This window comes from Anas platyrhynchos, chromosome 1 (assembly GCF_047663525.1).
Source record: "Anas platyrhynchos isolate ZD024472 breed Pekin duck chromosome 1, IASCAAS_PekinDuck_T2T, whole genome shotgun sequence".
NCBI classification, from domain to species: domain Eukaryota; kingdom Metazoa; phylum Chordata; class Aves; order Anseriformes; family Anatidae; genus Anas; species Anas platyrhynchos.
The window spans coordinates 152,979,415-152,995,749 of record NC_092587.1 but is presented as its reverse complement, the minus strand read 5'-3'; the positions used below and the strand labels follow the sequence as shown (position 1 = coordinate 152,995,749).

The 16,335-nt window shown below is 43.5% G+C and overlaps 1 protein-coding gene and 1 long non-coding RNA gene across 3 annotated transcripts in view; one reads left to right on the top strand and one right to left on the bottom strand.

Moving 5' to 3' along the window:
• Positions 1–4,881, top strand: part of RAP2A (RAP2A, member of RAS oncogene family) — a 30,365-nt gene extending 25,484 nt beyond the window's left edge. Inside the window, exon 2 of the mRNA XM_005027684.6 lies at positions 864–4,881. Within this exon, the coding sequence (XP_005027741.1) occupies positions 864–1,101 (238 nt within the window). The 3' untranslated portion in view covers positions 1,102–4,881. The remainder of the gene's footprint in view (positions 1–863) is intronic.
• On the bottom strand, positions 4,422–13,686 carry LOC119715649 (uncharacterized). Of its 2 annotated transcripts, XR_011806370.1 has the most exons (3): positions 13,447–13,596; positions 12,154–12,257; positions 4,422–8,900 (listed from the first exon to the last, which is right to left on the bottom strand). It is a non-coding gene; the product is annotated as an uncharacterized lncRNA (long non-coding RNA). The 2 variants fall into 2 exon arrangements; XR_005262922.2 differs by lacking the exon at positions 12,154–12,257 and having other exon boundaries at positions 13,447–13,686.
• Positions 13,687–16,335: the final 2,649 nt, after the last annotated feature.

Below are 16,335 nucleotides of genomic sequence, written 5' to 3'. Positions count from 1 at the left end.
AGATCCATGTTTAAAGAAGGGTTTTATGCATGTGAGGATGGGGGGAAAAAAAACAAGATAGGCATTTTAATTAAAATAATAATAATAAAAATGCCAAGGATCCCCTCACAGAGAGGTTCAAAGTAATAAATTCCTTCAAAGCTTATATGATCTGTTGTGTTGTCCAAGTTGGTGATGAAGCAGAACTGTGATAGCATTGCCTGGTACTTAATTTTCTTTTCAGCTTGTGTAACTCATATAATGATGTGAATGCTGCAGGGAAAAGCTGTATCTTCTGCGTTAGCTAATGCCTGTTTTTATATAATACTTCTGTGTGTAGACAGGACTTGTAGGGGGCTGCCTTGAATTCCAAATGAATTTACTGGCACTTTGGTGTACTCCCATTTATTGTTCACCCGAGATTTCCATGTGCATTAAATGAAGGTAGATGTACCTTTGAAAAGGGGGAGTGATGCATCTTCCTTATTGCAAGCAAGAAATGCAATGTGAAACCTGTTCAGGGAGAAGGAAGATGTAATGTCGGAGAGAGGGTAGTACCACGGTCCTGTTCTTGCACCCTAACTGAGATTAACAACGTAGAAAAGGTAATAGTGGGCAGGTTTCCTGGTGATGAAGAACATTCAGAGGAGGAAGAACTCCCTTGAATTTTAAGGAAGTTTTTGTGTAAAAAGATGGGCAAAAATGGTGCAAAACATGCAAAGCATTTTTTTCCAAGTAGAATGTTCACATTGTCCAAACTTGCCTTTCTTGTTGGCTCTATAGTGTTCATAAATAGGTGTTTACATCTTCAAATGCTGTTTCTTTTGAAATATAATGATTGCTGCTTTCTTTTTGTTTGGTTGTTGTTTTTTTTTAAACTGCAGGTATGAGAAAGTGCCAGTAATTCTGGTTGGTAATAAAGTGGACCTGGAAAGCGAGCGAGAAGTGTCGTCGAACGAAGGCAGAGCCTTAGCCGAAGAATGGGGCTGCCCTTTTATGGAGACCTCTGCTAAAAGTAAAACAATGGTGGATGAGCTCTTTGCGGAAATTGTTAGACAAATGAACTATGCAGCACAGCCAGACAAAGATGATCCATGCTGTTCTGCATGTAATATACAATAGCATTAAAAATGACCTAACCTGGACTTGATTTGCAGAAATTTTGTAAGGTGGTAAAACTGTCTACTTCACTTCCTGGTTTGTGGGTCACTTGAAATACATCTGTAGTGAAGTAGCATCATTAACTCAGAGCTGAGCATTGGAAGTCAATCACTGACTCTGGATATATAATTGGGTTAAATGACCACATCTCACCCGTTTTTCCCTTTGAGCACCTGCAGTTTTATGGCATAGCCAGTTGATCTACAGGGTCATTCCAGTTGAGCGTACGCACGTTGTCACGTCACACGGCAACAACAGCCACCGTTTCCGAAGAAGTTAGAAACCCTTTGGAAATGGGAAACAGAAGCAGTGGAGAAAATCATCTCTGAAGACCATTGGCGTCTAGCAGGAGCGCAAAAGGAGAGCCAAGTCTTTCAAACCGCTGTGCTTCAGGTGTGCGCTATCACTTGTGGCCAAGTTCGTTCAGTCAAATGTGTTGATTTCACCTGAACTTCTGACAGTGTTAGAGGAAGAGGTTACCAGAGACCTATATAAGTTCGGATTTTTTTCAAAAAGTGATGCTATTATTTCAACACTTTATCCCACATCTTGAAACAGAAGACATTGCCATCGGTGTGTGAAACGAGAGGCAAGATCCGAAAAGAAGTGGCAGGTGAAGAAACAGGACGGCATGGGAATGTTTTGAATCTTTTGTTTTGCTGCTCAGAAATGGAGGATCACTTCAGGTTTTGGTCTGCAAAAAGCCAAACAAACCCTCTGTTTACAAAGCAGGAAGCATCTTTATTTATCACTTTACTGAACCAGGAGGAAGCAACTGTGATGAAAAAAATTGCTGAGCCTTACTAACAAGGAACACTTTAATAGTTTAACTAGTACCATCTTGTAAGGAAAATTAAGCCATGTTGCATCCATATGTTCCCTTCTGCAGAAACCTCATGGGACAGTATGAACATCCTGCATTTTTAAGTTTGTTGAAGACAACAGTTTTTCTTGCCTTGAAGGGCTATGTTCTCTGGTGTGATCCCTAACTAACCTTTGAAAATCACGTTTGCTCTTTCGTAGCTTTAATATTGAAAACGCAAATTGGATAACCACCTGAAATCATTTGGTTCAGAGGTGAAATAGTTGCAGTTATAATTCCTTAGGTGAGCGTGGAAATGGCTCTTTAATTGCCTGACACACTATTCAAAGGTTTCCCCAATTATTGGAGTGTTAAATGGTGGGAGCAAATGTTTTATTTTGAAAGGATGCTCGAGCTCTGGCTTGCTAGTTTCATAGCAGTGAAGTATTTATCATTTGCATGACTAATGGCACAGAAATACCTATTCTGAAGTCTTACAATCAAAGTATAGAAAAGTTTTCAATCACAATGTTTAGATTTTAAATGCTGGAGAGATTGTCTTGAGCTGGATCTTTTATAGGTAAAATTGGCCATAAAAATACAGTCACTGAGCCTGTGGTCTAAATAACACCATGCATTCATTAGTTTTTCAATCTTGTGCAGTAACAGTGTAGTTCCTTGTGTTTCAACGAGTGCAAACAGGGGTGCTGGGGTGTGCGTGTGTGTTGAGTGTGTACGTGTGTGTGTATATGGCCCTTAGAAATGCTGTAATTGGAGTTAGGTTCGAGAGTTTTGCCTCCATCTGCAGAACTGCCTAAAATGCTCTCATCTTCTACACAGGAAACTGAAGTGCAACACGCTTTGCAGATTTGTCATACGTGTTCTTAACGTTTTAACTTGTAGTTCGGTGGATGGTGAACAAAGGAGATCATGTTGACGGAAGAGAACTGGCCATCTCTGCCCTTAAGCTTTCAAAACCTTTCCACCGCCAACGTCTGGAAGGGCATTAGATGTCACACAAAATGACGCCTTACTCGAAAGTTCATGTAGCCCTTTTCCCCCCCCTACCCCCCCCAATGTCTACCTTACGGAGCTTTTGTTACCGCGCTTTGTTCTTTCTCTTCGAGAGGTATTCACACCATTTATTTCTGGCATCTGAATGCCCGTTTTGGGGTGCTCCGAATCGCCCTCCTAGAGGCACCTACCTCTTTCCATTGACTATATAGCAAACGTAGGCTTTTAGTTTGGGTCCACAGCTTCTATGCCTAAACTAGATGGTATGAATGTTCTCTTCCCCCCCGCCTGCCGTGGCAGCCACCATGCTGAAGCAAGATCAATTCAACAGCTGAAGTCTTGCTTTAGTGACAGTTTTTAGGAAATCTAGACTGGGAAATGGATTATTGAGCAGCACAAATTGCCAAATAGCTTGTCAGCATGAGATCCACTGTATAAGCACTCAAAAAAACAAAATCAAAAATGCTTAATTGGAGGTGCAAAGTGCACGTTATGCAACATTATTTACAGAGGTATTAAAAATCTTACCTTGGAAATTGTTAATTGACCACAAAATGGCATAAAGTACAATATGTGGAGTTCATATTGTGAAACGGATCTAACATAGGAAAAATGGCACAGTACAATTCCTTACAGAAAATATCAGTGACAATATTTTCCCAGTTTTGCTTTTTTCAGTACACTTTCACGTCTTCAAAAACCTAGGCTGTGTATGCCACCGTGCAGTACTGCGGGGGGGAAAAGCGTAAGTGTTGTGTTGTTTTTTTTCGGGTAATTCCGAGGAAGTAGTTATGCACTATTTGTATTTCCACTAACGTGAAGGTAGTGGAGCTTGAATCAATGACAGTTGCACTTGACAAGAGATTTTTTCCAAAATCCAGGGGTAGCAGAAACGCAGCTGAGTGAGCCACACGGCGCTTTTGTGGCCACCCCGTGGGAGTCATTGGTCGGTGTTTAATTCGTGCCCTGATCGGATTACCAATTATAGTATTGGAAAGTTTCTTATAACATGCCTTAAAACGTTATGATTTGTTCCAAAGACCCGCTTTTTCCTTTGGCTGTCCTTGTAGAGCTTTGTCCTTTTCTACAAAGACAGCATTTCTCCTGTTTTATTGTGGTTTTGTTGTTTTGTTTTGTTTTTTATATATATATAATGTTGCAACTTTTATTCTTTTAAGCGATGATAGTGATAGCAACTGTTTCCTCTTTCCCTTAAAAATGCACACAAGAAACTGGTCCAAGCAAACAAACAAAACGGGAATCAGATCTCGAGTATTACACGTAGTTGCTTTTGTTGTTGTTGTTGGTTTTCGCCCCCCCCTTCAAAGCATCAAACCGATTTGATGACTTCTGTTCTGGTTCTAGCCTCTCCCTAACCCCAGTGCTACAGTTGCCATTACTTTTCTGTGGGAAAACTACTGGTATTTGCTTTCCTGTATAGAATGTTGCCTAAAGATGTCAGCCATTTGGTTGGGGGGGGGGTTGTGCATGTTTGTTTTTTATTTTTATTTTTTATTTTTATTTTTTTGCCAGTGTGCTGTCCAAGCACTGGCTAGGCTTTAATTGTGAAACTCCGCGACAAAAGCAAATGTTGGACAACTGCAGGAGGCTTTATCTGCATTGTTGTGCATCTGTTAATTCTTGATCAGGGTTTGAAGAAAGACTGAAGTGGGTGCTGGAACCAGGCGTAACGCTGTTGATTTGGAGTTTCCCAGAGGTGAATTAATGTATTTCACAGATAATTGTTGAGCTCTAATACAACTGGCAACATAAAATGGGGCAACAGTTTGTTTTGTAACAATGTCAGTTGTTTAAACCTTGATGTTTCAAATAAAACAAGAATTGTACATAGAACTCAATGCAAACTCAGCAGTTGTATTTGGAGTTAAATTATTTTAACAAATAAATTTATTTAATGAAACTGCCCTTGGATTTTCTGTACTGTCCATTTTGGTTTGGTCACAAAGTTCATCCAAAGCTAATAACAAGAGCTGCCCAGTCATTTCAAACATGCTGTCAATTATTTTGGGATTCAGCGAAGCATTTTTTGCCAAAACGCTCTTCTAGTACAAATTAAGAAGCAATAAGAAAGAATATATTTTCATTTTAACAGATGGATGCGTGTTGTGATTTAAGTTAATGCTTGATAATGAACCAAAGCAAAGGTTTGGGGTTTTCTTGTTTGTTTTCTTAGAGGAATATACACTCACAACAATCATCAAGACTTGGTATTTGATAAGATACATATCTTGTTATGGCAGAAGGATGATAGTTCCTGTAAAACAGATTAAAACAATGCATGAACTTGGTCAATATATGATACAATCAGTATCCAGTGGTACTTTTATAACGCTGAGGATTACAAAGGGTTACAAAGGGGATCGTTCCCTATATCAGCTGTTCAATTGATGAGTGTTTTTGCAGGCTTTCATTGCAGTACAAAAGGAGTCAGCGTTAGAAAGAACTTCAAACACAATTAGCATTGCAGAGATAAATGAACAGTTGAGCTAATGCTAACAGGATTATTCTAGCTAATTGGCATTGATCAGCAGTTACATTTTGGTCATGCCAGTATCACTAAAATACGCTGTTCTCAGTAACGATGGGTGCTTGATGCTCTCTTGCTTTCATGTCATGCATGCCATAAGGAACACGAAGCCTGAGGCTGGCACATCTTAAAAGCTCCTGGTTCTATGGATAGTATAGAGGGCTGGCACACACTGTTGTTTTTGTGCTTCTGATACACCAATTCATTCTGTAAAACAGTTCCAGGGGAGCTTATGTGGATGGGTTCTTGCCATACTGTTCATTTATTAATATCTTTTCTTTTTGCCCAAGAAGATATCTATACAGAGACAACAGGAATCCATTGGGCTCTTCTAAAGAGTTCAAAAAAAGTTGGTGAAACATGTTCTTTACAAACACAACTAGAAATCTTTGAATGTTTTGCTCTTATGCCTTCCCTGAATCCTCTTATTTTATTTCATTTTTTTTTACTTTTAGCTTGTGCAGGAAGCTAGCTGCCTCTGCGAAAGGTTTGTAAAATGTTTTGATTGGAAATAAATGTCTTTTCTGTCTTGCACAGGTATCAGTCTTACTGGATCTAGCTGCACTACTTTCTGTCTTCTCACACTGCAGATAGAAAGTACTGCATGAGTTTAACATAGTGCTAAGATTTTTTTATTTTTATTTTTTTCTTTGCCTCAGCTCCCACATTACGTTCATCATGTGGCCTCTTAACATTTTTAAACAGCACTTTTGCTTGAAGAATGACCATAAAAGCCCTGTCTGAGCGGCTGGACTGCCTAGCAGCCTTCAGAGCTGTTGCTGTGCAAGCTTTGCTAGACTTTGTGCCTATTTGCCTAGCGAAACCAACGCGGCGTGGAAGCAGGAACTGGCGTTCCTCTAGCTCTGTCTGGGCACGGAGCAGGCACAGCCCACGCTGACTTTCAGACGGGAGGCTGTGTTCAGAGGCTGGGTTGCAAGTGGGTGGCAGGGGAGCAATATTCCTGTGAACCAGACACCATGCAGTACTGGAATCACTAAAACAGCAAATCTTCATCCTGCTCTGATAGAGGTGTTTTTTTTTTCAGTGTACTTACAAGCACGCACGTTTTGGTTTGACTTGAATATGAAACAGCTTGGGGATCACTGAGAATTTATTGCAAACTTTCCACGGTACGGTGCCCACGGGTGAAGGCTACTGGGTACGATGCCTGTCTGCTCTTCCAAGGAGTGCATGAGAGGTCCAGCAGCCACAGAGGAATCCTGCTGAAGGATGGAAAAGTGAGGTGGGAGCGGAGATGGATCTGCCTGGAGGTGAACACATACAGCTGAAAGATTGTTGATAATGAAGGTCGATAGAGAGAGTGGTAAGCACAAGGGGAGAAGTACAGCCTGTATGGCTGACCAAGTCTGTAAGTATTCCTGCACTAACACAGTAACGTAAAGGCAGCTGTATCAGAGAATTGGATCTCAAAAAGCAGCATTCTACAAAAAATTTCTTCTATCTGAAAGAGATATAAAGCTACCTTGATACAGTAATGGGAAGTATTCTACATAAATGGATTTTTCATTCTTGTAGAGTCCTTGTACAGTTCAATAACCAAAGGAAAAATGTTATCCTCAAATACCTGAGACGTGTCACCTTATCTTTCCTGTTGTATAACAGTTTAGAAAAATAAAACACACCTCCTACAGCTGAGAACATAAAAATAATAATAATAAAAATGCTGTAATCCAGTATATTAAGTAAAATGGTTCGGTTGTTTCTCAGGATAAAACAAAGGAAGATGCATCATTCTGCATATGCAAAATTCTTTAAAATAGTTTAAGATCTGGCACCTTTCTGGTTTGAACCATAGGGAAATTACCCTAAAACCACTGTCTTGGGACATATTTATAAGCTACTGAGGGGGTGGGGTGCACTTTAGTCAGTACAAAGCAAGTTAGAAGTTGGCATCCAGAGTCTTCAGCTGCCGCAGGCAATGCTTTTGGCCCTTTGTAGTTCATTTATAGTAACTTCTGGGCACAAGGCACCTTGCACAGTGCATGTGAGCGTTCATCCTGGAATGGAAACTGCTGAGCGAAGCAATTTCTTCCCACTCTTTTTCAGTGCTTGGAGCAAGCGATGTCGCAAGTCTTTCTGCTGCTGGTAGCATAAAGCTGCTTCTCTTTGGAGGAAGAGTGAGGGAAGGATTGAAGGCAAGGAGCAGGCGGCCTCGTACTAGCTGGGATGAAGGATCTGCAGAGAAGCTGCTAGGGAGGGCGGTATGTATTTATATGCAGTGGGTGGGAGCTGAGAAATAGAGTGGGAAAGAGTAGGATGACACCGTTCAGCAGGGAGGATTCCCAGCCGTACATCTTAGCGTATCTTGCTGAAGAAGCAGAAATTGGGCTTGCTGACAGTGAGGTCCCCTAGGAAGGGACTTGGGGGTGGACTTCACTACCCCAGGGGTAGAGGCCTGGTCTGAGGAGGCAAACATAACCTGCCTCATGGCTCGTGACCAACACCGGGACAGGAAAAGCTTTCAAATAGCTTTTGCTCTCCTAAATTAAGTCTTGCTCTCTTAAATTAAGGCAATGATAAATTAACCTTTACAGTATTTCCGTATGAGATTTTGATTACGGGAACACAAGTAATTGATCAATCAAAGAAGATGGGGTTCTGCAAAGCAGAAAGGATGACACACAAGTGTCTGACTGATAGCAAGTGAACGAATGAGGACTTTCAATGCAAAACAGAGCAATGCTCTTCTCAAATTCTCCACAAAGCCTCAGGAGTTGTGCTGGTGCTGCTGTAATGGGGTAAGAGTCTGTAAAGCCCCGTGTGTTTCTCTCAGTCAATTTTAGCTGAAGTTCACATTGTTTCCTGTGTGGCTCTACTGTAGATTTGTTCCAGGGAGGGTGACCCTGTTGATTTTCTATTACGGTTTGTGTTGAGATAATACCTCTGCTGGTTCTGCTTAATTTACCAGGGAAAGATGCAGCTGTGAAGATTCAAGATTTTCCAGAAGTCTTCCTAAGAGGTGGCAACTTCTCATAAGATAAACTCAAGCACCCTTTCTTGATGAAGGTGGTATTTGCAGCTATTTCTGGGAACTTGCTTACTCAAACAGTTAAAGACCATTAAGTGTGGGCGTGCACTTGCAGCATGTTGTTTACTTGCTCCACTATGCATGATGGTTTACTCAGATTATCCCTGATTTCTGCCTTTAAAGAGGGAGTTGATCCATCACGTGGGCATCCTTCACTCAGGAGGACAACATCCACTTGGAGACACACTTTGAGATAACTGGGGAGGAGTCTTCCATGTCTGCTTCACATCTAAATCAAAATGCTTATTTTCTGGTTCACTTTTCACATTTACAGGAAGTCTGAAGAGTAATAATATTTTCTTCCCATCAAGCAGTGGCAACTCCAGTCTTGGAGCTCTTTGGGTTGTCTAGAAAAAAAAAAAAAAAGGCAAAAACATCATATTTGTCAGTATAGAGAAAGAATAGCAACAGGGCTACCTCTGCCACTGGATGAGCATCTTTTTCCCAGGTGGCGAAAAAAATTTTTTCCTATGTGGAAAGCAACTATTTTCAATTAGAAGAGACATTCTTCCCTTCTTCCCCTATACATGCACCTTTTTTTTTTTTTTTCTCCTTCCTTTTTATTTATTGTCTTGACTTCACACTTCGCAGACATGTTTTAGCAAACTGTTCTGGAAGCAAACACCGATGGCAGAAGCTGCTTATCCCCTGCTCTCAGAAATGAACAGAGAGCCTATGGATCACTGAAACTATACATAGAGCTCACTTGCTTATAAATGGCAATGTTTTCCAAGAACTGAAGACCCCTCTTTTGGAAAAGTTTGTAATGCTGCCTCCTGTTAAGATTTTCCATTTTTTCTTATTTTTGGCATGTTGGTCTAAAGTTTAAAAAATACCCGCACCACCAAAAAAATAAAAATAAAAAATAAAACCCAAACAAACAATATAGAAAATAAAGCCTATTCCCATTTCCTCATCCAGGTATCTGCAACAAAGTTTCTGCTACTGTTTGTCACCTATAAATGTGAATAAAGAGGAAAGAAAGGGGTAGGCTTACAGGGGAAAATACAAGGGTTTCTGACTGCTCATTGACTTTGGATGGCAATATCAAAATTATCCATAAAGATCTCTGATCGAGTATAGAAAGATTATGAAAGCTGGTTTTCACTGGGCTTAAGGGTGGTAATAAAATTGTTTTCTCCTCCGCATGCAAGTCTCCCTGCAAAGAAATGCATTAACAACTGATGTCTACCACACAGTAATTGTGCTGGGTGATGAGTGGTACCCTCCAACAGTGGTGCTGCAAGCACCAAGAAAGCTGGATTAGCATTGCAGCAGCTGCTAGATTCAACGTCTTTAGCAAAGCTTTGCTGCAGACCACAGCTGGGACTTAGTAAGTTTAGAAATACACAGCTATTTTAATTGCCTATGTGATCACCTAAACCTGCATCTTCCTTACAAACAGCCTTCAGGTACTCTCCATCACAGAGGAGGGCTAGATGTGAGGTGTCCATCACAAACTGCAGAACAGTGTATGCTGAATAATCACTCCTGACCAGCCACACATCACTGTGGGCCTAAACTACTTTCAGACTACCACATTTCTTCTGCATGGGCAAGTCTTAGCCAGAGCTGTCTGTATCACACCTTGTGGTGTGTGCAGTAATTGACTGATCCAAAGATCACCAGGTCGCTCATTTTACTCTGTGTAAGAGATGTCTGAGATCAGCCCTCTTAGACTAATTAAGCAGAGATCCCCCTCTAATCCCCTTAGAGCAGACCTCCCATTGCCCTAGCTTTGTGTGGACAGACTCTGTAGCAGCTCTGTCCATTTTGTGATTGATGAAGCAACCACACACTGGCTGAGGTAAACATGCTGCCAAAGGTGGATCTGTGGGATAATAGAGTCCATAGCGTTGGATGTTAGGATGCTTGATGCAGTAATTTTTCTGAGTTGCACCAAAAGCAAAGTGCCTTGATGACCCAGAGCACAGTGCCCTGCTTCTGTTGGCCTCTAGCACTGTGAAGTGCAAATGATACTGCACTGTGGGAGTATTTCACAGCATATCCCGAGTTGGAAGGGATCTACAAGGTTCATGCAGTCCAGCTCCTCATTCCACACAGGACAACCCCAAAATCAGCCCATGTGTCTAAGAGCATTGTCCAAGTTCTCCTTGAACTCTGACAGGCTCAGTGCCTTGACACTTTCCCTGGCAGCCTGTCCCAGTGCCCGACCACCCTCTGGGTGCAGAACCTTTCCCTAGCCCCCAGCCTGACCCTCCCCTGTCCCAGCTCCATGCCGTTCCCTCGGGTCCTGTCGCTGTCCCCAGAGAGCAGAGCTCAGCGCCTGCCCCTCCGCTCCCCTCCTGAGGGAGCTGCAGGCCGCCATGAGGCCTCCCCTCAGCCTGCTCTGTCCTGGGCTGAACAAACCAAGGGACATCAGCCACTCCTCATACACCTTGCCCTCTAGGCCTTTCACCACCACTCATGACTGGCTTTCTTAAGGGTGTGCTCCTCCTGTGACAAAATCCATGCACTGCTGCCAAAACTCAAGCCATAGGCCACAGTGCTTGGCCATGATTGGACCCTGTCCCTCAGCACACCTGCTGTACACCCAAGCCGGATCTGAAGCATCCTGTGTCCTTCACGAAAGCATCAAGCAAGACACAGAAATCAGTTCTCTGCCTGGAAGTTTTCAGGACTTGCCTACCCACAAGTCACCAAAGGCACAGAAGATGACAGCAAACCTTGTATCAGGGTAGCACACGGGATGTTTTCCCTCCTTCTCAGCATCTCTCTACCAGTGTATCTCAGGTTCCTCAAAGGATGGGGGCATTTCCCTCAATGTGCACAACTTACTGGCATCACTTGCAGATCGCTCGGTGTCAGCTATTCCAGTGCTGACCACAGTAACTAGCTTTGAGTGCAGAACAGGAGGTTTTCCTGCAGTTAACTGAAGGGCCATGAAGACCAGAGGGCTTTCTGAGACTCCTACAGAAGAGCTAAATTAAAAATCGAGCAAAACTTGGCATGGCTCCCCGCCTGGTGATTGCAGTGCAGCAGCGTTTAACGTGCTCTTGCCAGGCCCAGTGAGCTGCTGATGGTAAAAGCAGGCTTTTGAAGGCCTATCTTGAAAGCCTGTCAAAAAGTAAAATAACCTTGGTAATGTATGTTTTTAAGAAGGTAATACTTGATCCTCAGTTAAAGCAAGGTTAGTTTCCAGCCAAGAAGACTGATTTTTTCCAACTTCTTCCTTCTGTGCTGCTATTGTAAAAGGCCTTTGGAAAAAATGAGCAGTTGGCTGAATGTCTCAAAGGTTAGTTAAACTCAGGGCCCTCAGGTCAAAGTATCTCAGGTGGCTTGTCCTTCCTTTCAAGCTTCTTTTTCCTGTTAGGGCAGGGAGACACCTCTGCATGCATATTGTGCTCAAGCCTGGGAATAAGAAATCCTTTTCTCTGCTGATACTTTGATCCACCGGTAATTTATCTGGACACACACACAAACTTTATCACCATCCTTTTCTTTTAATGGCCCAACAGTCTCTTGAAGGGAAATTCATCTAAAAACACAGTTTTTTGACTTCTCTTTACTGATATTCTGGTCTATGTTGATATCATGCTCTCAAGCAATGATCTTTAAACTCTTAAGTAAAATGAGTACCTCATTTCATGCCCATGGGAAGTCTCAGAGGGAGTTACTCATCCAAAGGAGCACTCCGTGGCCCAGCAGATCCCCAGCCTCACATTTCCAAGTGACATTCCCTCCTGTGATGAACACAGATGTGGTAGCAATAAGCAACAATAAAAATTAGACTGAAAATAAAGGGACTTGGGAAAGCACTGAACCACCCTGCTTCTGAGGGTATTAGCACACAGAGACCATAAGGCAACAAGGCAGGAAATGAAGTTTGCAGTATTTTTGTTTGTTACAAAAACTTGCAGCTTCGATATCCCTTCGTCCCTTGCTTTAAAATCCCAGTGAAGTAAGAAGTAGCTTTGTAGGCCTTGCACTTGCGAAAATAGGCTGGGTAAACAGCAATTGTGTTCCAGTCCTTTTAGTGCTGTGTGTGAGGAGAGACACAAAGCATTTTGAGTGCTCAAATGGGGAATCTCCTGGAAAAGGACAGCCTGAATAGAGCCAAGCCTTATGATTCCAGGAAAAGAGAAGGTCAGGCTTAATAAACTGGCTAGGATTATTTAAGAAGAGCTGTTATAAACTGAGGAGGGTGCGTTTGTGTGCAACAGCACATTTTTGCTCGCAACTGTAATAGATGGGGGAATATAAAATACTTTCTCTTGGTTTTTGTATTCTGCCCTGGTGAATTGGAAAAGAGGAAGCAATGAGGGGACACGTTCCTTTTATATATTTTGATCCTACATACCGAATGCTTCAGCAATGGGTGAAAAATAAGATAAAAAGAAAATAAATAAAATAAATGGAGCAATGCGCTGTAAACTTGATATGTAAAAGCTAACTAGCTGGTGGGTTTGGCAGCATGGTGATGAATAGCAAGCCCCTTGGGAGCCTCCTCAGTCCTTACCCAGGGATGTATATCTTCCTACAGCCAATTATTCAGACTACAGATACAACGCAGGCTGGTTTAAAAACGCGCAGGATATCCCAAATGGGCTGAGGAGAGAGTGACTCCACAGACAGGCACAAGCTTCCCCCCTCCCCCCTAGGCAAAACTCAGAAGAAACATGGGGAAGAAGCTCATTAAAGTAAAACCTACTTTTGGTGATAGAGAGGTTTGTAGCTGGAAAGTGAGCAATAGGAAAAATGCTACAGAAGAGAAGTTAGAGTGTAAGCTTCCCACAGAAAGAATAGCAATCCAGAGGAAAGGAAAAGCAAACAAACAAAAGAAAACTCTACATATTTTTTTCTTTCCTAAAATGGAAGAAAAATAAATTAAAAAAATAAAAAAAAATAAAATTCAGCTTGCTCTACACCCACCTGTTTTTGAGTTGGACAAGGAGGAAGAGGAGGCTCAGACTGAGGGCAACCACTGCTAGTTAGTGCTACAGCCTGCCACTGTAGGTCCTATGGGGTGGGATCCCAGTTTAGCTTTTACTGGTGCTTTCTCTCTAGGTTCATTTATTTAATTAATAATATTGATTAATTTAATTAATTAGCAGCTTTAATTGTTAGCAGCTGGCCATGACCCTTGAGCACCACAGCAGAGCCATGAGCAGCTTAGCTTTGGCTGCACCTGCATCCTGGGTGTTGCATTGATTTTTGGTGAAGTGAGACTTGGGAGGCAATTTAAAGAAACGGAGAACCAGACACACTGAAAAATGTCCTCTTTTGGTCTCAGCAGCAGCAAGTCATTTAAAGGCCTTGGTCATGAGGAAAGGGAAAGTTTGTGTTTATCACAAATCCCTCAAGACATCTCTCTAGGGAAGCCCCAGGGGCTGAGAGGAATCCTTGGCCGTGATAATGCCCTTCCAGTAGCTTTTTCCCACACTTTTGCAAACAGCACATTAGGGAAAACCCACAAAGTGAGAAGCAGGAATGCTGTCCTGCAGCACATCTTGTGGGACACATACATAACCTGGCCTGGTGATGAGGCCTTGTCTGCCACCTCCAGTTTGGTCTGTGACAGGGTAGATGAAGGCTGCCACCAGGAAAGCTCCGGTCCTGGCAGCCTGAGCAAGTGGCACATCCCCTTTGCAAAGCAAAAATGACTTTGCAAAGAAGTTTGTCTTCAGTGAAGGGAAGGGAGGTGCTTTTCAGGTGGATGCAAGCTCCTCTGAGCCCACAAGCAGAGCATGGCCTCCCCATCTGACCTCCCTACTGGTGGGGTTGTCCTTCAGTGGATGTCGGGAGCTGGGCTTCGTGTTTCATTGCACTCTTCTAATATTTTCAAGTTAAAATCCACTTTCTGGGAAGCCCTTACAGACTCTGTCTTTCTTACCTGTTTAGGCTGGCGATAATTTCTAGTGACAACGTGCTCACCCGTTCCTCCACACCACAGGTTTTGAGTGAAAGCCTTCCAGCTCAGCAAATGCTTGTCTAACGTTTGCTGCGAGCTTTGCTGTGACTAATTGAGATTCGTGTCAGCCAGGCAGTGCTGATTGGATGCAAGGCCACGAGGTGTATCTATTCCCTGATTGAGCACAGCTTTTTAGGAGCGACTTCCTCGTGCCAGTGCTTGACATGAATTCAAAATTCACTTCCAGAGTGTATTCTGCAGGCATCTAAGAGTCTGCCATTTGTGAGCTCTCCTGCTGGTTGGCTTGCTGGGTAGTGAAGGTGCCGTGTGCCTTTTTGGGATGCCCTCATCTCCATGGGCACAAGCATCATGCAGGGCGGTGGGATGGGATGAGCTACCTTTGACATTTGTGAACATAGATAAAGTGGTCAACGAGCCTTCGAGGACGGCCATCGGATTGTTTTCCTGGCTGTAAACATAGGAAATATCACCACCAGTGCTGAATGGGGAATACGTTCCTGTGCCTGGATTAAATGCCACGCTACTTGCTCTGCAGGCAGCTGCCGAGGAGTTTATCTTCCCACCGCTCCCCGCCCTGCCTGGAGCTGGGCTGCGTGCCCTCCTCGGCGCTGACGGCACCAGGACTTAGTCAGCAAAACCCAGCAGACGGAGGAGCTGGCTGGCACTGTCAGATCTGTCAGCCCTGCTCGCTCCGTGAAGGTACTCAAGGCGCTGAAATTGCAAGAGCAGGCAAAAGATGTTTCTGATTATCAACGAAAACAGGCAGGAGACAAAGTGGGGTGGGGAGGGAGGAGTGATTCATTGTAATGCAGCAAGAGGTGAGGAGTTGGGTAGGCTCTGCTACCAGGCTGGCAGCAGTGATTAACAGAGCTGTTAATGACCTGGAGCAGAGCAGCACCGGGGCAGGGCTGGCTGGAGGCAAAATATACAGTTAACTTCATAAACACCGGCGGCTTTGCTGCCAGCTGGGAAAACCAGACAAATAGCACGGTGGCAGGTGGAGCTCCTTCTCAAAACATGCATGGGAAGGGATGACTTGAAAGCATTCATTATATGCAGGCTGTGTGTCCCATGCTAATTCAAGTTGCTTGGATCCAGCCGATTGCGTTTGGTAACCCAGCCTCCAAAAAGACAGCAAAGCTGAAAACCAGCAAACCGCAGGGCTTCTTTCTGAGTAAATTGTGCCCCCCACGTGAGATACTATGCAGAGGTGTTAGCGTGCCATTTCGCAGCATCCACATCAGGAACAGCAAAGCGAGTCAGAGACGGGGCCGATAAGGATCAATGACAGGCAAAACTTCTGCTGCCAGCAGTGGAAAAATGAGAGTTGTTTGAGTTGAAGATGAGACCGATACAAGGGGCTGGCAGGGGGAGGTGTAGCAGTCGGGGAGTTGTGCAGGCCCAGCAGAGCCCGTTCACCGTCCTGTTCCAACATCAGCAGGGAAAACAACTGGAGACAGCACAGCTGCAAGGCAGTGGGGTTTATTCCGCTTGATAACCAAAGTAAAGTAATAAATACACCGAAATAGTGATGACAGACAGTGAGGTTACATGTATTTGGTTAAATATGTAGCTCAGTGTTTCAGAGTATAGTCCAGCTGACCACAAGGGATGTTTCTTGGGAGCAGGTTTGCACAGTGCTGGCTGCATGCTGCTGTGTGCCCCGTGCTTGTCCTTGTGCCACAGTTGATGCTCAGGTGGTGTTTTTAAAGCTCAGTTAAAAGTATTCAGGTTTACTCTGTGCTTCAGCAGCCTCAAAGCACAGGAGCAGGTGATCTGGACAGCTTGGGAGCTGCTCTGTGGCAAGAGCCACCGTCACTAGCAAGCAAACCTGGGTCTGGCTGGGTGGCAGAGGGATGCTGAGCATCTCACATCTCCCATCGGGTCAC